At 43.8% G+C, this 25,265-nt stretch overlaps 1 protein-coding gene across 9 annotated transcripts in view; it reads left to right on the top strand.

Annotated features, from left to right (window-relative positions):
* The window catches only part of ATG7 (autophagy related 7), a 193,603-nt gene that overhangs the window by 12,640 nt on the left and 155,698 nt on the right, over nt 1-25,265 (top strand). For 7 of the 9 annotated variants that reach the window (XM_075939620.2, XM_075939619.2, XM_075939621.2 and 4 more), the window contains 8 exons: nt 2,502-2,579; nt 5,502-5,618; nt 11,211-11,360; nt 12,412-12,500; nt 14,679-14,800; nt 16,189-16,282; nt 19,556-19,700; nt 23,631-23,789. In XM_075939620.2, the coding sequence (XP_075795735.1) occupies nt 2,502-2,579; nt 5,502-5,618; nt 11,211-11,360; nt 12,412-12,500; nt 14,679-14,800; nt 16,189-16,282; nt 19,556-19,700; nt 23,631-23,789 (954 nt within the window). The remainder of the gene's footprint in view (nt 1-2,501; nt 2,580-5,501; nt 5,619-11,210; nt 11,361-12,411; nt 12,501-14,678; nt 14,801-16,188; nt 16,283-19,555; nt 19,701-23,630; nt 23,790-25,265) is intronic. The other 2 variants (XM_006117613.5, XM_089781019.1) reach the window with 1 other exon arrangement.

Below are 25,265 nucleotides of genomic sequence, written 5' to 3'. Positions count from 1 at the left end.
CTTCAGGATGAAGAAGGACACTTTCCTGGAGCTCTGCGAGTGGCTCGCCCCTGTTCTGCGGCGATGGGACACATGCATGAGGCCCGCCATTCCCCTCCACAAGCAGGTGGCCATCACCCTCTGGAAGCTCTCCACTCTGGATAGCTACCGATCCGTGGGGAACCAGTTCACCATGGGGAGATCCACTGTCGGAGCGGTGCTCATGCAGGTACGGCACTCACCGGCCACTGGGCCAGGAGGGGGAGCTACAAGGAGGACATGGGCTGCCCCAGGGAAAACGAGGGGGGAGGTGGTGTAAGTGCCCTCCCTGGGAGGGTTCAGTCTGTCCTGGCTGCGCTACTGACCGCCCGTGGTGTCCAGGATTGCAGTGGGAGTTGCTCCTGGGAGTGGGGCGCGGGGCAGTGGTGGGGAACAAACACTCCCAGCCACCCGGGCACCCCAGTAACCCTCGGTTTTGTGTGTGTCTGCAGGTTGTGAAGGCCATCAAGAGGGTGCTACTCCGCAGAGTCATCCACCTTCACTGACCTGAACGCGGTCATCCAGGGGTTCGGCGCCCTGGGCTTCCCCAACTGGGGGGGGGGAACGACAATCGACGGGACGCACATCCCCATCTGTGCCCCCGACCACCAGGCCTCCCTCTTCATCAAGAGGAAGGGGTGCTTCTCCGTGATCCTGCAGGCCGTGTCTGACCACCAGGGCCAGTTCACGGATATCAGCGTGGGCTGGTCCGGCAAGGCACACGATGCGCGGGTATACCGCAACTCCTCCGTGTGCCAGAGGCTGCACGTCAGGACTTTCTTCCCCGACTGCCACATCAGGGTCGGGGACGTGGACATGCCATTGTGCCTGCTGGGAGATGTGGCCTACCCCCTACAGCCCTGGCTGATGAAGCCCTACACAGGACTCCTCAGCCCCTCCCGGCAGGCCTTCAATGCCAGGCTCGGCAGGGCCTGCATTGTGGTCAAGGGGGCCTACGGCCGACTGAAAGCACGATTTTAGGTGCCTCCTCATCCGACCCAACCTCTCCCAGCACAATATTCCGCACGTGGTGGCAGCGTGCTGTGTGCTCCACAGTTTATGTGAGAGGAAGGGGGAGGCTTTCCTGCCAGCCTGGATGGCAGAGGCTGACCGCCTGGCTGGTCAGTACGCACAGCCCTGAACTTCAGGATGAAGAAGGACACTTTCAGGGGGCTGTCCGCAGCCGAGAAGCCCTGTGGGAGAGCTTCCAGGCGGACAAGGACTGAAGTCCCCCTGGCGTGCCCCACTGGGGCCTTGTGCCTTACATTCCACCCCCGCCTCCTCCCCCGCAACCCCCCTTCCTGATATACAATAAAACACCTGTGTTGCCACAAAAAACACTCTTTATTTAACATAACTGGAGTGGGAGGAGGGGGGGAATGAGGGTGGGGGGGGGAATCTGGGAGGAGGGAGCTGGAAGGGGGAGGCAAGGGGAGAAAGGGGGAGGGGAAGCTAAGGGTTGGTCGTCTTGCCGGCCCTCCCGTCTTGCAGCACTGCGGGTGCGTGGGCCTCGGCATTCCTGGGGTGGAGTGGGTGTGGAGGTTGGGGCAGGAGGGACGGGGGGTGCAGAAGAAGTGGGAGGGGGAGCAGGAGTGGGAGGAGGAGCGATAGCTGGGGCGGCCGCAGGGGCTGGAGCAACAGGAGCCAGCAATCAGTCTGCCAGGGCCTACAGGTGCTCGCGGAGGGCATGGCCCTGCTCCCACAGCTCCCGCAAGCTCTCCTGCCGCAGCTGCAGGTCCTCTTACACCCACTGCTCCTGACTTTGGACCTGCTGTACATGTAAGCGCAGCTGCTGCCTCTGGAACTCCTCCCACTTGCGGGTGTGCCTGCTGGCCCGCATGCGGGTGGATGGTCAAGGTGGGGTGGTGCGTCCTGCACTCGCAGGTGCTGTGGCTGCAGTGGAACAAGAGAAGTGGTCAGTGTCTGCCCCTTTAAGGGCTCGGGGGGGGGAGCAGATGAGTTTTCCTGGTTGTGCCCAGAGTGGCCACCAGGGCTTCCTAGGAAGGGCTGGAGGCCCCCTAATTTGAAATAACTGTCTACACAGCACTTATTTCGAATTTGGTGTTATTCCTCATAGAATGAGGTTTACCACATTCGAAATAAGGGCTCCACTATTTCAAATTTATTTCGAAATAGCAGTTTGTATTTGTAGATGCTATTAAAGTTAATTCGAAATAACAGCTGTTATTTCAAATTAACTTTGTAGTGTAGACATACCCTTAGTGAAATGCCTGCTTATGGGATGAACATTTGTTAGAGTATGGGCTGAATTAAGTTGGGCAAAATCATACCTACTGAAAATATTATTTAATTCTGCTTTGGCGCAAGGGCTTGGAGTTCACGACCTCTTGAGGACCCTTCTGACTTTACATATCTACGATTAGCTTTGATCTTTTAATATGTATGGAAGAAGGAAAAATGAATGAACCTCTCCGCCTGCTTTTTTGTGATTTTTTTCTTTTCTTTTTTCTTTCCACTCTCAGATATGGGAGACAATAAAATCGGGAACTGCCCTTGAAAACCCCATGCTCTTGAACAAATTTCTACTGCTGACTTTTGCAGTAAGTAAATGCAATTTATTCTATGAAAGTATATGTACCCAGTATTGCTCTGGTCCTTAAAGAGGAGCTCAGGGCAGGAGACTGAGTTGGGGGTGGGTGGGTGAGGGACTCAAGATTGGACGGGTGGGCGTAAGGAGAGGCTATGGGCAGGGGATTCTGTGTGTAGTTGAGGTGGCAGTAGGGTCCAAAGGCTTCCCACCCAAGATTTATATAAGGGATACTTGCTCTTCCTCTTCCTGTCCCTGTCAGGAAGAGAGAGCACAGTGCACAGCTTGTTTGCCCCCTGCGCTCCCTAGCCTGAGTGAGGAATGCAGCAAACTATACAATTTCTCCTCACTCTCTGACAAAGGGGAACAGCCAGCAGTGTTCCCGTATGCATTTTGGGGGGCTTCAACTCCCCTGCCCGCCTTAAAGGGTGCTTGGGGCAGTGGGGGGCTCGAGGCTGGTGCAGTCCCAGAAAGAAGGATGGAGCATTCCCAGCCATCCCCTTTCATTTGCCTTGTGATTCTTTCTCTTTTCTGAATGGTTTTATGAGAAGCAATTTCATTCCAGGCACATCCCATTTTCCTGGCACAACAAAACTCTTGCTTTAAGTTATGATAAGAGAAAGCTGTATACCAAATTTGATTCTGAGCTCTTACTGTTTAGGAGAGGTTCTTGAACAGACAAACTCTCTGAAATACATAGTAATTGTTGAATAGTAAAAGAATTTTTCAAGATAGAAGTTAATTATTATTTTTATCTGAAAAAAGAGATAGTTTTATGTTAAATCTTTCCTCTGATGAAAAATATTCGGAACAGTGGTATCAATTAAATGGCATGAATTAATGTATTAAATTGTTCTTTCTGATTAAAAGACTTACAAATTCCCAATATAAAAGCTGCATTATATATTTAATCAAGTTTCCATATGCTTTGTGTATGTATGCATGAAAGAGTGAATGGATCTGTATGAGTGTATCTTTGTATCAATACATAATAGACTTGTATTGTAGATGCAACTGTGTAGATTACGGAAAAGCATGACCTTTTTAATAAAGCATGAATTATTTTAACCTTTTAAAGATCAGGTCAAATTAAAAATGTGCAGAGATAATGATCTTATAAACTGTGCTTGTTTTTACTTAATGCCAGTCTCTGTCTTACAAAGGAATATTTAAATAAAGAAAAGTTCACCATGTTTATTCATGGCAACAGTTTGTACAAAGCTGTCACTTTTGACAGCCATAGAGATAAAAAATGAGAATGCAGATTCAGATGTTTTGGTCATGGAAGGTGCAATCCTGACAACCATGTCAGTAAAAGAGACCAACAGATCTAGCTGGAAGGGAAAAGACGGAGAAGCCAACCCAAGAAAAAATGGTGGGATGTCATGAAGGAAGATATGTAGCATGTAGTGTGATAGATGATATGGCACTGAAAAGAGCATTTTGGAGGGACAGTGTTTATTGAGCAGACACCAGTTGATGGGATTCACATGAAGAAGATAGATAAAAATTAAGAGGGAAATCTAGGATGATTTGTAACTGGACTGTACTCAACTTTTGATCACAGATTTGTGGTGACCATTTTAAAACCAGTATAAATTCAATCTTCATCCATCTGGTCCATTTAAGTAACAAAAATTAACCATATTTATGATGATGTGTCATATTTAAAACTCTAATTTTGCTTAACAATAGAAACAGATGAATACATCATCCCAAAACACTTGCTAGTCTATAAGAAATGTAGAACTCATTTGTGTAGTTTTATAGTTTAACTGCATCAATCAGTTTAATAGCAGAGAAGCGCAGTGAGTTCCTTCTAATGTTAGTATTCTGAGATATTTTATAGTGTGTATATTAGATACCTCTCCTTCTGTTCTTGATTGCGTGGAAGTCCTTATATAGCATACCTATGGCAATTGCAGCAATTATTTACATGAAAAACTTTAGACATTTATTGTATGTCTAGCTGAATTTTAATGCAATCTAGCAACTAGAAATAAAGCTAGCTTAGTCTGTTTGTCCATGGGCCACCAGTAACTGCTTCACAAACTTGCAGCAGTACATGGAATACAGATTGAGAACCTCTGATGTAATAGTGGGTGATGAAAACTAGGTTATATTCCCTGCTCTGCCACAGATTTGCTGTATGTGTAATTTTGGGCAAGTTAGTTGATTGCTTAGTGCAGTGTTTCCCAAATAGTGTTCCGTGGAAATAAGGGTTCAGCAAGAAATACCCATTACAATAACATTTTATGATTTAAAAAAAAATTATGTGATTTTTGTTTTTAAATATGTGCAATTAAACTAAATGTTGATCTCATGACCTCCTTTAGCATTTGTTTATTATTATCCTTACTTATTTGTGATCTACTTTTTCAGTTCCATATATTATACTGTTATTAGGGGTTCCGCAAAATTCTTTCAAATTTAAAAGGGTTCCAAGGCCAAATAAAATTGGGAAACACTGCCTTAATGTGTAACTTTACCTATTTGTAAAATGACTTGAGTGATCTGTAAAACAGGAGTCTCATGAAGCATGGTGAGTATTTGTAAAGCAGCATGAGACAGTCAGATGACAGGTACTCTGTAAGTGGTAAGTATTATTAAAAAAAGTGCATTGTACATTTGTGAAGAAATTAAATGCATTGAATAATAAAAAATTGAATTAATTCAGTTTCCTATTGTGTAGTTCCTCGACACAGATCTCATGGTTCCCTAGTCTGCAAACTACTTACATGAATTATTAACTTTACTCACTGACATGAGACTGTTCCAATGAGTAAAGTTAAACACCTGCATAAGTGTTTGCAAGACCATGACCATAACTGGAATTGAGAGTCCAATAATTGTTCAGTTTATAAGTGGCTAGTTGGGATAGTAACTGATAGTGGTAATTGTCTGCTAATATATGTGTATATATGTTTTCCTCTAGGATTTAAAAAAGTATCACTTCTATTACTGGTTTTGCTATCCTGCTCTCTGTTTACCTGATGGCATACCTATTCTTCAGCAGGCAGTCTGCCTCGGTGAAAGGTTCTCTCCAAGTCAGGTACTTAAACACCAGCTGTCACATCTTTAGTACTGATGATTCTTTCTTGTAGCCTGTAAAACTACATATTTTATCCATGAACTTGCTGAGTTTTAACTAGAGTAGCTATTTTATTTCAAAAATAATTTATTTCTTTAGTTTGTAAAATTCTCATTTTCATGTTTTATTGTCTTTTGAAATAGTCCAGTTAGCTAAAGAGGTTGGCTACATCTACACTGGGCCCTTTTTCGGAAGGGGCATGCTAATTTTGAAAGTGGGAATAGGGAAATCCGCGGGGGATTTAAATATCCCCCGCGGGATTTAAATAAACATGTCCGCCGCTTTTTTTCCGGCTTGGGGAAAAGCCGGAAAAAAAGCGTCTAGACTGGCCCGATCCTCCGGAATAGGGCTTTATTCTGGAGGATCGGGCCAGTCTAGATGCTTTTTTTCCGGCTTTGAAGTAGGAATTAAGCATTTCAGAGGCAGTGTTCTAAGACAGTAGGTTGCTAACAGACCTCATCAAGAAATACTTCTCTCATTCCATGAGATTTTTTGAGATTCTGAAAAAGTTCCCTGCCTGCTACCAGGGGAGAAAGCATCAAAATTTTTGCAAGCTAAAAATTAAATGAAAATGTTTAGATCAGGTCAGTTGAAATATGTTGATGATTGTTTCAATTTTGACCATTTTTAGATATTTTTGTCCTTTTTTACTATACATTAATTTAAAAGTCTAACTAAATAGGATGCTCAGAATCAAAAAACTGTTTTGAAAATGTCAAAACAGGACAGTTTCAAAACTCTATTCTTTTAAAATAGTCAGTTCATTGAAACAGTGTTTTTCCACAACTGATTTTGGTTTCTACGGATTTGGCATTTTCCAATTTTAAAAGTTTCAACAAAAAATCCCAACTAGCTCTAGTAATTATCCTGGTTAGGACTATTGAGTTTATAGAGGGGCTTGATCAGAACTGAGGGAAATTTATTTAAAGGCTTTCACCCTTTTGTGTGTCTTATTTTACTAAAATATTAACTCTTCTGGGCAGTGAATGTTTCTTGTGTTTGCACACTACCTAGCACAATGGGGCCTTAATCTCTGTTGGAATGTCTGAATACTATTGCAATGCATGTATTTATAACTTTTGGATCTAGAGAACATCATGGCTGGCCTGGAAAGAAGGTTGAGGATATGGTGTATGATAATTTATCTGACAGAAAAAGAGGCTGGTGTGATAGAATCTTGTTATCACACCAGCAGGGAGGCGAAGGAGAAAAGGAGGCGGAGTTGCCCTGTATGTAAGAGAGCAGTATGATTGCTCGGAGCTCCAGTATTTAGAGAGAGAAAAGACTGTTGAGAGTCTATGGGTTAAGTTTAGAGGTGGAAGCAACAGCGATAATATTGTGGTTGGTGTCTGCTGTAGACCGCCGGATCAGGTGGATGACAAAGACGAGGCTTTTTTTGGACAACTGAGAGAAGCTTCCAGATATCAGGCCCTGATTCTCATGGGGGACTTTAATCACCCTGACATCTGTTGAGAGACCAATACAGCTGTACTCAGACAATCCAGGAAGTTTTTACGGAAAGTTGGGGATAACTTCTTGGTACAAGAGCTGAAGGAACCGACCAGGGGCCATGTGCAGCTTGACTTGCTGCTCACAAACAAGGAGGAACAAGTAGGGGCAGCAGAGGTGGGTGACAACCTGGGAAGCAGTGATCATGAGATGGTAGATTTCAGGATCCTGACCAAAGGAAGGAAGGAGAGTAGCAAAATACACACCCTGGACTTCAGAAAAGCAGATTTTGACTCCCTCAAAGAACTGATGGACAGGATTCCCTGGGATGCTAACATGAAGGGGAAAGGAGTCCAGGAGAGCTGGCAGTATTTTAAAGATGCCTTATGAAAGGCACAAGAAGAAACCATCCCGATGAGCAGCAAGAGAAGCAAATATGGTAGGCGACCAGATTGACTTACCGGGGACATCCTTGGTGAGCTTAAACACAAAAAGGAAGCTTATAAGAAGTGGAAACTTGGACAGATGACTAGGGAGGAGTATAAATATATTGCTCGAGAATGCAGGGGAGTTATCTGGAAGGCGAAAGTGTAATTGGAATTGCAGCGAGCAAGGGACGTGAAGGATAACAAGAAAGGTTTCTACAGGCATGTTAGCAATAAGAGGGTGATCAGAGAGGGTGTGGGGCCCTTACTGGATGATGGAGGTAAACTTGTGACAGATGATTTAGGAAAAGCTGAAGTACTCAATGCTTTCTTTGCCTCTTTCTTCACAGACAAGGTCAGCTCCCAGACAAATGCACTAGGCAACACAAAGTATGGGAAGGAGGTGGACAGCCCTTGGTGGGGAAAGAACAAATTAGGAACTATTTAGAAAAGATAAACTTACACAAATCCATGGGCCCGGATTTAATGCATCCAAGTGTACTGAGGGAGTTGGCAAATGCCATTGTGGAGCCTTTGGCCACTACCTTTGAAAACTCAATGAGGGAGATCGGGAGAGATCCCGGATGCCTGGAAAAAGTCAAATGTAGTGCCCATCTTTAAAAAAGGGAAGAGGGACAATCCAGGGAACTACAAACCAGTCAGCCTTACCTCAGTCCCCGGAAAAATCATGGAGGGGATTCTCAAGGAATACATTTTGAAGCACTTAGAGGAGGGGAAAGTGATCAGGATTAGTCAACATGGATTCACAAAGAGCAAGTTATGCCCAACCAATCTGATTAGCTTCTATGATGAGGTAACTGGCTCTGTGGTTATGGGTAAGTCAGTGGATGTGACCTACCTTGACTTTAGCAAGGCTTTTGATACGGTCTTCCACGATATTTTTGCCAGCAAGTTAAGGGAATATGGATTGGATAAATGGACTGTAAGATGGACAGATGGTTGGACCCAATGGCTTGTGATCAATGGCTCGATGTCAGGTTGGTGGTGGGTTTCTAGCGGAGTGCCCCAAGGTTCAGTTTTAGGACCGGTTTTGTTCAATATCTTTATTGGATGAGGGGATGGACTGCACCCTTAGCAAGTTCGCAGATGACACTAAGTTAGGGGACACTATCCTGAAGGGCAGGGATAGGGTCCAAAATGACCTGGACAGATTAGAGGATTGGGCCAAAAGAAATCTTATGAGGTTCAAGAAAGACAAGTGTAGAGTCCTGCACTTGGGATTTGTGTTTGTTTAGTCTTCAGAAGAGAAGAGCGATGGGGGAATTGATAGCAGCCTTCAGCTTCCTGAAGGGAGGTTCCAAAGAGGATGGAGAAAGGCTGTTCACAGTAGTGATGGATGGCAGAACAAGGAGTAATGGTCTCAAGTTACAGTGGGAGAGGTCTAGATTGGCTATTAGGAAAAACTAATTCATTAGGAGAGTGGTTAAGCACTGGAATGGATTACCTAGAGAAGTGGTGGAATCTCCATTCCTAGAGGTTTTTAAGTTTTGCCTTGACAAAGCCCTGGCTGGGTTGATTTAGTTGGGATTGGTCCTGCCTTGCACAGGGGGCTTGACTTGATGACCTCCTGGGGTCTCTTCCAGCTCTCTGATTCTATAACAGAAACAGTTGTCTGATGAACTAGGCAACAGACTTGAACACAAGTAAGAAGTAGCAAAGGAAATGCGATTGGACTAGATCTCAAAGTATAGAGAGACAGAGGGATGTTCTCAGGAAAACTCTTTGGAAAATAGGATGATTATCTTTTGACAACTTCAGGCGTCTTGATGAGAAACTAAAAGTTCACAACAATCAAATTCTTTAATAACATTGATTTTAAATCAGTTTTCTTTACACTTATGTCTTTAAATGCTTAGTTTAGTTTTGTAGAATTTGAAACATTTTACTATTTATGATACTATCCATTATGCAGCATTCTGATCAGTGTTTACCAACATCTGATCCTGTGTTAAGTATTTTTTGACTTTCTGAACAGATTAGAGCTCTCAGCCTTCCCTTTGTAACAATGGGGTGCATCTATTATTTAGGGGACTCTGTATTTGCAAGTTCCTTTTCCCTAGGAATAACACTTCAGTTTTGCATAGATCAGTTTGCAGCAGTGGTAGCAGTACATCTCCTGTCTAAAAACATTGAAGATACGTTTTTAGCTTTTATTTTTTGAAGCTACAGGCAGTCCCCGACTTACGCGGATCCGACTTATGTCGGATCCGCAGTTACGAACGGGGCTGCCCCAGAGCACACGGACTGCGGGACCTCGCGGTCCTGCCGCCCGTGTACTCTGGGGCTTTCTCTGCGTCTCCCTGGTCTGCAGACCAGGAAGACGCAGAGCAAAGCCGCGGAGGGGCTCGGGCAGCGGGGAAGTCCCGCTGCCCGAGGCCTCCCCCCCCCCGCGCAGCTTTGCAAAGCTGCGGGGAAGCCGCTGGCTTCCCCGAGGCTTTGCAAAGCTGCGGGGGGGCTCGGGCTGCTCCGCTGCTGGCTTCCCCGAGGCTTTGCAAAGCCGAGGGGGGGGCTCGGGCAGTGGGGCACCCCAGGCGCGCCTGGGCTGCTCCGCAGCCGGCTTCCCTGAGGCTTTGCAAAGCTGCGGGGGGGCTCGGGCAGCGGGGCACCCCAGGCACGCCTGGGCTGCTCCGCTGCCGGCTTCCCCGAGGCTTTGCAAAGCCGAGGGTGGGGCTCGGGCAGCGGGGCACCCCAGGCACACCTGGGCTGCTCCGCTGCCGGCTTCCCCGAGGCTTTGCAAAGCCGCGGGGGAAGCCGGCAGCGGGACAGCCCAGACGCCCCGCGGCTGTCCCGCTGCCGGCGTCCTCAGAGGCTTTGCTCCCCGTCTCCCTGGTCTGCTAGTCTCCAGCAGACCAGGGAGACTGGGAGCAAAGCCGCGGAGGACCCAGGCGGCGGGACCGCGGTGCGTCTCGGTCCGCCGCCCATGTCTTCCTGGTCTGCTGGGGTAGGGGGGGTGCAGCTAGTACGCCCCCCCCCCCAGCAGACTAGGCTTTTCTCCGGACGCCTGTGGCAGAGCAGCTGGGGCGCTGCCGGTTGGTCCCGCAGCACCGCTCTGGGCGCTACTGGTCCAACCCAGCAGCACCCCAGCTGCTCTGGTCCTGATTTAGCCGCTGCTGGTCAGTTTCAGCAGCGGCTGAATCAGGACGCCTGGGGCAGAGCAGATGGGGTGCTGCTGGGTTGGTCCAGTAGTGCCGAGGAGCGGCGCTACTGGAGCAACCCAGCAGCACCCCAGCTGCTCTGCCCCAGGCGTCCTGATTTAGCCGCTGCTGAAACTGACCAGCGCTGACTACAGGAAGCCCGAGGCAGAGTTGCTCTGCCCCAGGCTTCCTGGAATCAGCTGCTGATCAGTTTCAGCAGCAGCTGACTTGGGGACGCTTGGGGTTCTTAAGTTGATTCTGTATGTAAGTCAGAACTGGCGGTCAGTTTCAGCAGCGGCTGAATCTGGACGCCGGTTCCGACTTACATACAGATTCAACTTAAGAACAAACCTACAGTCCCTATCTTGTACGTAACCCGGGGACTGCCTGTACTTAATAAATGGCTAACAAAGAAAAAAGTTAAAGTATTCCATAATCAGCTAAGAAAATATTTTTTGAATCACATAAGCATTGTTGCGTTAGGATAATTCCAACCATCTGTTATATTTTCTTTTCATTTGCAGATTCAGGCGCTCCAGAAAGCTTATGATGAACTTTGCCAGATGGAAGGAGTTACAGCCTTGCCTTACTTTGTAATCAAGTATAATGACAAGTCTGTTTGGGTGTCACTGCTTAAAAACTGGAATGATTTTTTCCAAGATCAAGAGGAGAAGGTAAAGGGAATTTTGCATTTATGCCAGAAATATTTGTGCTGAATGTACATATTGTTTGAGCTCTGGCTGGAATACTATACTGAGATACAGTTCTTGTCTGCAAAGAATAAGTCCAGTAAGTGTCTGAACACCAGCTGCTTCCATTGATTACACCTGGACTTCAGGGAGTGTAGTTTTAGGCGTCTCAAACTTGGTATCCAGAAGTATAGGCATCTTAAATTAGTTGACGGTTTGAAAATTTGGTCTTTGAGCTCTCTCTACACATGTGAGAGAGATAATAAAACTTACTTATTTTATGGGGTTGTCATGAGGATGAGTTAATATTTATTAATAATTTTGAACAAATATAGCATTCTATAAGTACAAAGCCCACTTATATTGTTTGTTTGCATATATTTTCCAACGAATATAGAATAATTCAGTTTTACAGTTATCACATTAGCTTTAAGTACACCTGGAAATGTATATAGTGGCCTTCTACAAAACAAAATATATAGTAGCCATTATAAATTAATAAACATATTAATATAGTCAGCCTGTATTTTCCAGAGTACCAGCTATAATGCAAGAAAAACTGGCTCCTTTTTAAACTTTGCCAGGAAAAAAATGCATTTGAATAGTGTAAAGTTAAGTAGATGTGATGCAGGCTAAATGTGGATTAGATGAGATTGGAATTTTTTATACTGTGACCATTCATCAACAGGGATGTTTGCTTAGGAATCCAGGGAATCTGATCACACAGTAGGCATCTCCAGGTTTTGTAAACATGTTTTTTAAGCTTTCGTAGTTAAGGAAATGCATGTTGTACAGTGAAGTACAAGTGAATGTTAGGTAGCCAAAATGAACAAAACTGGAAGCTGTGGGAGTTATTAAAGTGCATGAAATGGCATACAATGCATCACTGATTGGTAGGAGTTGATCATTATTTTTAAATACAATATGTGATTTCTTACTGACATAGCATTTAAGATAAAAAGGTGTGCTGATGGCTATTACTGTGAATCTTGTGCTGTTATGCATGAGGTGTTCAGTGGAGCTATTTTGTTTGTAGGTGACCGTTGGAGTTTATGATCCCTGCAATTTTACCCAGTATCCAGGATGGCCACTGAGGAATTTACTGGTCCTGGCAGCATACAGATGGTATTGGTTTTATGTCTTATTAGACTGAGCACTTTTGTTAGCCCAGCTGACTTACATAATACAGAAAGAGCCTTAACTTTGTCCCTGGTACATACAAAAATCTATGCAAAGATGAAAACAAAAAATTACTATGAGTTCATTAAAAATGGATCCTTTGAATAGGAATTAGAATTCCTTATCTTCAAAGTTTGTTATTTTAGTGGGCAAAGGCAAGGTACCCAGCCTGTTGCTACTTCCATATAGTTCTTCACTACTTACCTCTGCCTGCCACATTCTTAATTGCTAGTTTCTAGATTTTGAGCCCCATTTTCAAATTATCTATACTCCAAATTCCTCTCAAAATTTTTCTGAAATGTAGCCATTACATCCATAACAGAAGTTGTTTCTGAAAAGTTTGGTAAAAGTGTTTTAAAAAAAAAGAGGGGAAATTTGGAGCAGAGGATGGTCAACAACTGGATTTCAAAAGGAAACCCAGCTTCAACTTAAAGTAAGGAGCAGCTACTGCCACTTCAGCATATAGCACATTTCTATGTGAGTAGAAGCAACATCTGAAAGCCAGTTTATAATCTCTGGATTTATTTGTTGAGTAGTGCAGACTAACTGAGGATGGTAATATGTGTAAGTGCCCTTGAAAAGCTGTCTTGCTCCAGAGAATACAACTGCCAAATGACCAAATGAGTTCTTGAGATCCAAAGTCTGAAGAACTCATACTCTCAAAGTCTTCTGCATTGCATAGTTGAACTTTTTTTTGTTTTATTGCACACCGTCATCTTTTGCATTACAAAACACTATCTGTCAAACATTGAGTTGTGTGATTCAATAATTTAAGATGAAATTTCAAAATGTGAGAATCCCAAATTCTGTGATTTGATGCTCAACAGTGAGTGAAGATGAATAATGGGTGCTAAGTTGGTGAAGGGGAAGGAGATGAAAACTGATTAGGGATTCTGAGGAGCATGCTAAGCGTGGAGGAGGTAGGATGGCACCTCCTGCTGCTTTGGCATTGCAGCTGTATTACATTGTACTCTAGGACTTCTCTGTCCATTATGCCTCAAAACATATGGTGCTTTTAGTTCCCAGTAACACCGTGCAGATGAGCTGTTCACAGTGGGGAAGTGCCAAGTGCAATTTCAGTGGAGTTGCACCACAGTTTCCATATAATAATTGACTGCTTTGAGTGTTCCTTAATCATGTTCTGTTTCTTCATATTTGATCAGATAGAAATAGATACATTATTATACAGGCAGTCCCCGAGTTACGTGGATCTGACTTACGTCGGATCCCTACATACGAACGGGGCTTTTCTCGCCGCGGAGGACGCGGGCGGCGGGACCGCCCAGACGCGCACGGTCCCGCCGCCCGCGTCCTCTGCAGCGAGAAAAGCCGCTCCGCGTCTCCCTGGTCTGCTTGGAGGGGGGCCTCCAGCAGACCAGGGAGACGCAGAGCAAAGCCGCGGAGGAGCAAAGCACGGCGAGAAAAGCCTGGTCCACTGGGGGGGGGGGGGGGGGCGCACTAGCTGCGCCCCCCCCCCCCCTCAGCAGACCAGGGAGACGCTGGCGGCAGTCCCGCCGCCTGCGTCCTCCGCGGCTTTGCTCCGCGTCTCCCTGGTCTGCTGGGGAGGAGGGGGCGCAGCTAGTGTGCCCCTCCCCCCCAGCAGACCAGGCTTTTCTCGCCGACGCCTGGGGTAGAGCAGCTGGGGCGCTGCCGGGTTGGTCCCGCAGTGCCGCTCGTCGGTGCTACTGGACCAACCCGGCAGCACCCCAGCTGCTCTGCCCCAGGCGTTCCCAAGTCAGCTGCTGCTGAAACTGACCAGTGGCTGATTCCAGGAAGCCTGGGGCAGAGCAGCTCTGCCTCGGGCTTCCTGTAGTCAGCCGCTGGTCAGTTTCAGCAGCGGCTGAATCTGGACGCCAGTTCTGACTTGCATACAAATTCAACTTAAGAACAAACCTACAGTCCCTATCTTGTACATAACCCGGGGACTGCCTGTATATGAATTCAGTACCAATGGAAGATTTGTCATAGTCTTCATTTCCAAAAGATTAAAGTTGGATGACATCAGAGAACTAATTAAGTGAAGTTCCTGCTTGAGCACCCTTCTTTTCTGCTGGAAGAGTTCAAGATCTTTTGCTTTAGAACCTTTATTTATTTATTTATTTATTTATTTATTTATAATGCCAGGGGTGAGCATGTGCATTCAATTGAAGTGCTGTGCTTCAGAGACAGGACCATGCAAGGCGTGAGAGAGATAACACACAGCATCATCTTTGAAATAAAGCTTCCACAGATGTCACAGAGCTCAGGTAATCCACTGTCAAAGGATGGCTTTCAGAATATAGAAACTAATGTTACTTGACTTCTTTATAATCACTATGAAGATGGAAGAAAAATTAGTGCAGATAACTTGTTACTGATGTTAACAGCCACCTCAAATATTGTGCATTTTAAATTATTCAGATGTCTTTGTAAAGAAAACAGTTTTATCTTCTAGAAGGAAAGAGGATAATTTACTTTGAGAGTAAGATAGTTTGGCCTAGTCACCAAGTGTGTCTTTATGCTCTCATTCTAATTACAGGCATGATACAGCAACAGGTAATTTGTCATAGTGCTTATGTTATTAATGTATGTTGTCATTTCTTATTAGCAGTATTTAATCACTATGCCACCAAAACACACACATTAATATTGTCATTTCATAATGCATGAAATAAGGTACTTATGAGAGTACAGCATTAATTTCTAAAAATCACAATTTTGGTATGGTTGGGGTATTTTTTAAAAATCTGTTTCTTGTGGTATTAAGACCTGCAGGAAATAAGAGCAATGCATTGTAAATTTTGGAAACCTCTCTAGCATAAAAAACAGGATTCAGTTGCTATAGACAATATTTCATCAGAACGGAAGGAAACTTCTTATAGGTTCTTTTTATCTGAGGGTCTAATAATACTTCACCAATGATAGTGGTGAAGCAAAATTAACCTCCATGCAAGGTCCACAAATGGTATTATACTAATTTACAGATAAGGGTACCAAGGCATGGAGAAATGAAATGACTTGCTCAAGATTGCTTAAGCAGATTCCAGAGTCTTCAGAAAATCTGCATATGCACCTCTGTAAAGATGAGTGTAACTCGTTGCAGAATCAGAACCTTAGCTGGTCTGTGTCAGAGCTGGGAATAGAACACAAGTGTTCAAAGTAGGAATAAGAGATCCTCCGGAAAAGGGCTTTATTCCGGAGGATCGGGCCAGTCTAGACGCTTTTTTCCGGCTTTTCCCCAAGCCGGAAAAAAGCGGCGGACATCTTTATTTAAATCCCGCGGGGGATATTTAAATCCCCCGCGGATTTCCCTATTACGAAGTTTAAAATTAGCATGCCCCTTTCGTAAAAGGGGCCAGTGTAGACGTAGCCGTTATGTTTGAAAGCCCATTAGCTAAGACTTTTCTGCTAACTTGCTTTCAAAACTAAAATAAAGAAAAACCAGCACATAATATGGAAAAGGGGATACAGTCTACCACATTTTTGCTATATAATAGAATAACTATTGTAGTGAAGAGTTCTGTTAGTTAACACCCTTGATAAACTGGCAGTTTTGGGAAAAGTGAGGTTTTTTTTTGTCAAGGTGAAATTTAGGTTTTTAATATCATGGAAATGTTTGTTTGTTTATTCGTTCATTCATTTATTTAATGGAAAGTAGATTGTCCAAAAGCTGTTGGATGGGAGAAAAACCCAAAAGGAGGCATGGGTCCAAGAATGGTGAATCTCAGTGAATGTATGGATCCTAAAAGGTATGTGATGGTTTACAAAAATTTATACTCTGATCAGACCTGAAATATGTCAGGCTTCTGCCGGGGGAGGGGAGGAGGAGAAAATATAAGGTCCAAAGAAAACCTGGATCTCAAACGTGTTTTGTTAGGTAAGAAAATATAGTTATGTCGATGTTAGTACTCAGTCCTGCCTGCCATTTTTACTAGGTGCAATATATACTCGAAGGAAAAGTCCCATTGAAGACATGGAGCTTCTCACAGTATCTAGGAATATGTGCTTTCACTAACTTGAAAATCTAGATAAGTTAATTTTAATCTGTATTTCTATGTGTAACACGTTCTTGAGAAGCTGGTAGAGACCAAAAAATGAATGTATACTGCATAGCTGTACACAATGACTAGATGTAATGCAGTGAAGTCCTCTGCAAAAAAAAAAAAAAAAAAAAAGTGATAAAAACAAATCAAATCAAGACTTAACATGAGACTGAAATAGGGGACCATGCTAAGTGTAAAGCGGGTTGGTTCTGACAGAAAGAAGGCTCCTGTAAGATTGTCATTTATCCCTATCATGGACAGACTGTTCTTATCTACTCTGATCAGAATTTTAAAAGCCCTGACGCATTTACCAGCCAGCAAATCCAACATAGACTGAAAATGAAACTGGTTAACTTCTTTGTTATCATTCAGAGCTTCCACACAGCAACCAATACTTGCAATCTGGAGGAGTCTGAGGGTGTTTGACTAAGAGGCTCCAAAGACAGAATTTAACAAAGTAGAAGACATAGAAATGGGACAAATTACCTGTGGCATTTGTGGAATCTAGGTGAAAGGCCACTTTTCATTTTCAAACTTAGGTCAGAGGCTGTTCACTTTGGAAATTTAAAATGTGGGTCAGCATCTTATCGGACAGGCTTTACGAGCCTAATCCAGTTCCATTAACTTCAATGGGGTTTGGACTTAACCCAGAGTAATTAAATCCTTCCCCCCCCTGACTTCCCCTGTACCATGGGGTGTGGATTGCCTGCTAAAATCATCTGGCCATCTCTCACCTCATCATTTCCCTGCCCATGGTCTCTTCTGTTTTCTGTCTGTGACAAACATAAGTTTAGTCTCCTGAGGATTTCAATGCCTGAGCCTAATTAGTAATATAAGAGAATTTGAGTGAAATGTAATGGCCTGTGCTATTGAGGAGGTCAGACTGGATGAGATAAATTGTCCCTTCTGAGACTAAATGCAATTCTGCCTTTTTTTGGTTTATTACTTATGGGCCTCTGGAGTATTTGATATTTCCTAGCATAAAGTACAGATAGCACCTCTCTGGTCTGGCAACATCCATGTTCCAGAAGGATGTTATTGGTCAGAGAGGGTGTGTGGGCTGTCTGGGAGTCTGGTGGCTAGTTGTGGGAGCCGAGTAGCATGAGGAGAGTGTGCGCTGAGTGGCAGGGAGCATTGTCCAGGAGCAGGACTGGGACCGACTATAGGACTGAGACAGTTGCAAGAGCCAGAGTGTGGTCATTAGCTGGGGGCAGCGGAGGACTCGAGCGGCGGGGGACCCTATGTTCCCCACAGCATGTCAAAGTGGTCCCCAGCTGACTCTGGGCTCCCTGTGGCACTGCTGCTTTTAAATGCCATGGGGCTTCATGGGGTGTTTCAAAGTGGCAGCACCGCATGGGACCTGGGGTCAGTGGGGGGAGTCCCCAGCTGGCCCTGGGCTCCAAGCGACGCTGATGCTTTGAAGCACTCCTTCCTCCCCCAGGAAGCAGGTAGGGAGCGACTAGCGTGTCGACTGTCCGATAAGCATTTACTTATTGGATAGTCGACTAGATGTTCACATCTCTAGGTAGGGAGTGCAGCTGGAAGGGGAGCACAGTCGTCAGGAGGCTGGCATCCCTCCAGGAGAGTCTGGAGGCCAAAACTAGGCTTCTTTGGCCTGACAAACTCTGGTTCCCAGCTCCCTCTCCATCCAACGTTTATAGCAATCTTGTCAAGTACCCAGAGGGTAAATTTTTAAAATAGGTAATTACTAATTGTCTTGTTCTTGTTTGAACATCTTTGCTAAATCATTGGGACTGGTTCTGTTTAATATCTTCTTCAACAGTTTAGATATTGGCATAGAGAGTGTGCTTATTAAGTTTGTCCAGATCATTTTGAATTATGACCTTATCCTCCAAAGCAGCTGCAACTCCTCCCAGCTTCATACAATCTACAAACTGGAGAAATGGTCTGAGGTAAATAGGATGAAGTTTAATCTTAGGAAAGAACAGTCTCACACATACAGAATGGGAAGCGACTGTCTAGGACGGAGTGCTGCAGAACGGGATCTAGGGGTCATAGTGGACTACAAGCTAAATATGAGATAACAGTGTGATGCTGCTTCAAAAAAAGCAAACATGATTCTGGGATGCATTAACAGGAGTGTTGAGAGCAAGACATGAGAAGTTATTCTTCAGCTCTAATCTGCGCTGATTAGGCCTCAGTTGGAATATTGTGTCCAGTTCTGGGCACCACATTTTAAGAAAGATGTGAAGAAATTAGAGAAGGTCCAGAGAAGAGCAACAAGAATGATTAAAGGTGTAGAGAACGTGACCTATGAAGGAAGACTGAAAGAATTGGGCTTCTTTAGTTTGGAAAGGAGAAGACTTTGGAAAGGAGACGATAGCAGTTTTCAGGTATCTAAAGGAGGAGGGAGAAAAATTGTTCTCCTTAGCCTCTGAGGATAGGACAAGAAGGGAGATTTAGTTTGGACATTAGGAAAAACTTCCTAACCGTCAGAATGATTAAACACTGGTATAAGTCGCCTAAGGAGGTTGTGGAATCTCCATCTCTGGAGATAATTAAGAGCAGGCTAGATAGACATCTATCAGGGATGGTCTAGATGATACTGGGTCCTGCTGTGAAGGCAGGGGACTGGACTTAATGACTTCTCGAGGTCCCTTCCAGTTCTTGTATTCTATGATTTGTCAGAACCCAGTAAACATTTTAATAAAAGTTTATTGTGTTACAATTTTTGGCATATTTATTGTTATATGTGATGGAAATAGAATAGAATGTCAGAATTTGTGTACGGAAATAATGCTCTTGGCATGACACCTCATCTTTACCTTCTGTTATTTACTATATATCTGATCTACAAAGAGTTTAGTAGAATTTATGCATGGTTCTTTTAAGAATTCTGTACAAAGGCCAAGATATGTAAGAACAAATTGCATGGTGCAGTGCTCTAGTTAGAACAGAAGGTCAATATTGCATTAGAAAGTATTCAGGAATGATGTTTGTTTTTATTTCACTACATAGGTTAGCTGAGTCATCTGTAGATCTTAATCTTAAATTGATGTGCTGGCGATTGGTGCCTACTCTTGAGCTGGAGAAGGTTGTGTCTGCTAAATGTCTGCTGCTAGGAGCTGGTACACTGGGTTGTAGTGTAGCCAGAACCTTATTGGTAAGTATCAGAGTCATTCCTGAAGGTGACCTGCTGTCTGCGATAAAGACTGCTTTTTTCATCCTTGCATAAAAAGTGGAAGTATTCAAGGAGATCAACATATGTGTCACAAAAATATTGCTGATTTATTTATTTTTATTAAAAACTGGCCAGGTAACAAAATGGAAAATTGTGCTGAATAAAATAATAAATGAGTTCTCAATCAAATTCATACCAAAATATCTGAAATAAATAATTGTGCTAACAAGACACCATTTGTTGTGATCAAAAGGAGTTTAAGTATAGTTAGCTTCAAAAAGATCTCCCAAAATGAAGTGATTGGGCAACAAAATGGAAAATGAAATTTAATGTTGATAAATGCAAAGTAATGCACGCTGGAAAAAATAATCCCAACTATACATACAATATGATGGGGACTAATTTAGCTTCTATATAAAACCATGGTATGCCCACGTCTTGAATACTGAGTACAGATGTGGTCACCTCATCTCAAAAAAGATATATTGGCATTGGAAAAGGTTCAGAAAAGGGCAATGAAATGATTATGCGTTTGGAACAGGTACCATATGAAGAGAGACTGGGACTTTTCAGTTTAGAAAAGAAACAACTAAGGGGTGATATGATAGAAGTCTATAAAATCGCGAGTGGTATGGAAAAAGTAAATAAGGAATAGTTATTTACTTGTTCCCATAACATAAGAACTAGAGGTCACCACATGAAATTAATAGGTAGCAGGTTTAAAACAAACAATAGGAAGTTTTTCTTCACGCAGCACACAATCAGCCTATGGAACTCTTTGCCAGAGGATGTTGTGAAGACCAGGACATTAACAGAGTTCATAAAAACTAGATAAATTCATGGAGATTAGGTTTGAAGTAGTTCAGGACAGCGAAACAGTAAATTCAGGATTCACTGGTGTGGCATCCTGACAGGTCTCCTGCTCTGTCAGTGATGATAAATGTTCGGCTGTGTGCATTTTCGTATGTTCCTTCAGTATATCATGCCAGCTCTGCACAGATAGCTAGCACATTAGACTTCACAAGAGCCCCAAAGACTACATACTTGGATAAGATACAAAGGCACCCGAGTCAGGTTTATTGTCAATCGAAGTACATTAATAGGTGTCAGTAGCCAGATGTCATCCAAGCCCCTAAGTATTTGTACCCGAGACAATGGACGTAGCTCAGTCAATAATATGGATTTCTCTATCAACCCTTTGGCCAACCTAGGAGGTAAGTGAGGTACCCCAATATTTATAGACAGAAATGAACAATCTGATACACACTGTACGTATCGTCTTGCACACTAATTATATGTTTGGTACCTCCCCTCCCTTGTACTTTCCTCCAAAGCATTCACTGCCCAATGTTTTGCTTTCACTCTTGTTTCAAACTATTTTATCATGTACTCTGTTAGTTGTCCTTGTACTGTCCTGATGGCATGTATTTACATACTTCATGTGCTTCTATCCAAGCTAGTAGTTCTAGTGCTGAGAGACACTGACTTGCAGGCAAACGTTTGTTTTTGACACGGCCTGTCTGTTACGCACAGTATAACTCTTACTTTAGTTCAAACACCAGGCCCATGCTTCAGGCTCTTTCTTTCTCCTACAAGGTCCATTGATGGTTGTTAGCCGGGAAGGGTGTCCCTAGCTTCTGTTTGTCAGAGGCTGGAAATGGATGACAGGAGAAGGATCATGTGATGATACATGAGATAAATACATTAGAAGCAAGAAGGCGACTAAGGACAGGGTAGGCCCATTGGTCATTGAGGAGGGAGAAACAGTAACAGGAAACTTGGAAATGGCAGAGACGCTTAATGATTCTTTGTTTCGGTCTTCACTGAGAAGTCTGAAGGAATGCCTAACAAAGTGAATGCTAGTGGGAAGGGGGGAGGTTTAGAAGATAAAATTTAAAAAGAACAAGTTAAAAATCACCTAGAAAAGTTAAATGCCTGCAAGTCACCAGGGCCTGATGAAATGCATCCTAGAATACTCAAGGAGCTGATAGAGGAGGTATCTGAGGAGCCCCTAGTTATCATCTTTGGAAAATCATGGGAGACAGGAGAGATTCCAGAAGACTGGAAAAGGGCAAATATAGTGCCCATTTATAAAAAGGGAAATAAGAACAACCCAGGAAACTACAGACCAGTTAGTTTAACTTCTGTGCCAGGGAAGATAATGGAGCAAGTAATTAAGGAAATAATCTGTGAACACTTAGAAGGTGGCAGGTGATAGGGAACAGCCAGCATGGATTTGTAAAGAACAAATCATGTCAAACCAATCTGATAGCTTTCTTTGATAGGATAACGAGTCTTGTGGATAAGGGAGAAACAGTGGATGTGGTATACCTAGACTTTAGTAAGGCGTTTGATATGGTCTCACATGATATGCTTATCAATAAACTAGGCAAATACAACTTAGATGGGGCTACTATAAGGTGGGTGCATAACTGGCCGGATAACCATACTCAGAGAGTAGTTATTAATGGTTCTCAATCCTTCTGGAAAGGTATAACAAGTGGGGTTCCGCAGGGGTCTGTTTTGGGATGGGCTCTGTTCAATATCTTCATCAATGATTTAGATATTGACATAGAAAGTATGCTTATTAAAAGGGCTGGCCAAGATGCGGCAAGCCCCACTCGCCAGCTATGCGGTTTGGCGTGCTGCGCATGCGCTGACCGCACTTCGCGGCTGTGCCGGCTTGTAATCTACTCACTACGGGTGAGTAGATTACATTAATTATCGAGCCCTGCTTTTTAAATTTGCAGATGATACCAAGTTGGGAGGGGTTGCGACTGCTCTGGAGGATAGGGTCATAATTCAAAATGATCTGGACAAATTGAAGAAATGGTCTGAGGTAAACAGGATGAAGTTTAATGAAGACAAATGTAAAGTGCTCCCTTAGGAAAGAACAATCAGTTTCACACATACAGAATGGGAAGCGACTGTCTAGAAAGGAGTACGACAGAAAGGGATCTAGGGGTTATAGAGAACCACAAGCTGAGTATGAGTCAGCAGTGTGATGCTGTTGCAAAAAAAGCAAACATGATTCTGGGATGCATTAACAGGTGTGTTGTGAGCAAGACACAAGAAGTCATTCTTCCTCTCTACTCTGCGCTGGTTAGGCCTCAGTTGGAGTATTGTGTCCAGTTCTGGGCACCACATTTCAAAAAAGATGTGGAGAAATTGGAGAGGGTCCAGAGAAGAGCAATGAGAATGATTAAAGGTCTAGAGAACATGATCTATGAAGGAAGGCTGAAAGAATTGGGTTTGTTTAGTTTAGAAAAGAGAAGATTGAGAGGGGACATGATAGCAGTTTTCAGGTATCTAAAAGGGTGTCATAAGGAGGAGGGAGAAAACTTGTTCATCTTGGCCTCTAAGGACAGAAGAAGCAGCAATGGGCTTAAACTTCAGCAAGGGAGGTTTATGTTGGACATTAGGAAAAAGTTCCTAACTGTCAGGGTAGTCAAACACTGGAATAAATTGCCCAGGGAGGTTGTGGAATCCCCATCTCTGGAGATATTTAAGAGCAAGTTAGATAAATGTCTATCAGAGATGGTCTAGACAGTATTTGGTCCTGCCGTGGGGGCAGGGGACTGGACTCGATGACCTCTCGAGGTCCCTTCCAGTCCTAGTATTCTATGATTACCTGTTCAGTATACTCCCTCTTGGGCATCTGGTATTGGCCACTGTTGGGAAGACCGGATACTGGACTAGATGGACCTTTGGTCTGACCCAATATGGCCTTTCTTATGTTCTTAAAACTTTAATAACTTAATCTGCATTTAAACCTAGAATCTGAAATTGTGAAAAAAGTTCACTTATTCTTTTGATGCTATAGATTTAAAGGAGTTTGTTACATCCTTTGAACCAAGTCTTACAGTGTTCAATTAGTCATTACCAATTATTTTGATTTTTTTGTTTGTTTAGGGATGGGGAGTCAGACAGATCACATTTGTGGACAATGCAAAAATCTCTTATTCCAACCCTGTACGACAGCCTCTCTATGAATTTGAAGATTGTCTTGATGGTGGGAAGCCTAAGGCACTTGCGGCAGCAGAAAGACTGCAAAAAATATTCCCTGGAGTGGTAAGTAAAATATCTTGGTGATTAAATCTTAACATATTGAGAAGATATGGGTTTCAACCAGATATGGCTGGCTGAGAGTAGCTCCACGATAGTTCTTTACTCTGCTTATGTTAATGCTTAAAAAGAAAAGGGGAGCAGGAGACTAAAATGCAAGGAAACACATTTTTTTCTGCCATGTTTTCACATGCAGGGAGCTAAGGAATAAATTTGTGGCAATAAAAATATATAATAAGGTGAATTATTAGGCCTCATCTCCACTGCCTTTCCACAGAGTCATAATAAACAATCTTTCTCCAGTTTCTCTTCTGTGGTGTGCTCCTACAAATGTGATGTGCTCCTAAAAATGGCTGATTTTAGAACAGTTCCACTGAACACATCCTTACCAACCCCCATACTTTCCAACAAATGTCAGAATTTAAATAGATGAAAAATGAAAACAGTCCTTAAAAAGCAACATTGATATTTTCCATAGAAATGATAAAGATTTAGAAGTTTGAAATCTGTCAAGCCAATGTATACATAAATGTGCTACATCAAATTGAAAATTAAGCTACTGTAAATAGATATGAATATTGAGTTGCACCCTCTGCTGGTAAGTGAACTCAACTACATTACTGGGATCATTTAAGAAAACAGTTTTTAAAAAGAGAATGTATTTCAATAATCTTTTACACAATCTCAACATTTCAAGCATTGATCATGTTTCATGTGTGTCTTTCCATACTAAACTTTACACAAAGTGTGTGTGTGTGTGTGTGTGTGTGTGTGTGTGTGTGTGTGTGTGTACACACACACACACACACACACACACACACACACACACACACTCACACTTTACTAGCAGATGTACGAGGCATTGCTCAGGTCTGTAACTGAAGGAAGCGGTTTGGGTTTCTTTGGAAAAATAAATGAACAATAGACATGTTATTTCAATGATTGTATTTTTTGAAAATGAAGGCTGGAGTGAGAGTTCTGGGGTGAGGAGGAACAGAGGGTAGGTGGCTGAGGGCAGAGAGTTGAGAGGTGTTGGGGTGCTTAGAGCAGGGGGAGGTGCTGAAGTCAAGGCAAGAGGGAGATGTAGAACTCAGTGCAGGGGGCTCAGGACAAGGGGCTGGAAGGGCCGCCCAAGGTGGCAGGGATGGTGCTGCTCCGGCACTGATTCCTCCCATGGGGCTGGGACAGCGCTCCCTGCCAGCACCCTCCCCCCACAGTTGCCCTCCCCCACGGCCTGCGGGCTATCTGGGAACAGAGACAAGCTTCAGAGGCTGCCACCCCCTCCAGTCTCTCTCTCTTCCCCCCTCCCCCAGTCTGTCTGGGAGGGAACAAGGCTCTGGGGACTGCTGTCTTCCTGCAGTGCCCCTTCCCTGTTGTCTGCAGGCTTTCTGGGATGGCGGGAAGGTTCTGGGGGCTGTCCCTTTTCAATGGCTCCCCTCTGCAGCCTGTCTGGGGAGGGCAAAGCTCCAGGAACTGCCCCCC

Source organism: Pelodiscus sinensis, chromosome 11, assembly GCF_052426305.1.
Source record: "Pelodiscus sinensis isolate ZL-2025 chromosome 11, ASM5242630v1, whole genome shotgun sequence".
Classification (NCBI taxonomy): domain Eukaryota; kingdom Metazoa; phylum Chordata; order Testudines; family Trionychidae; genus Pelodiscus; species Pelodiscus sinensis.
The sequence above is the reverse complement of the archived record's forward strand: the minus strand, read 5'-3'. Positions and strand labels throughout refer to the sequence as shown.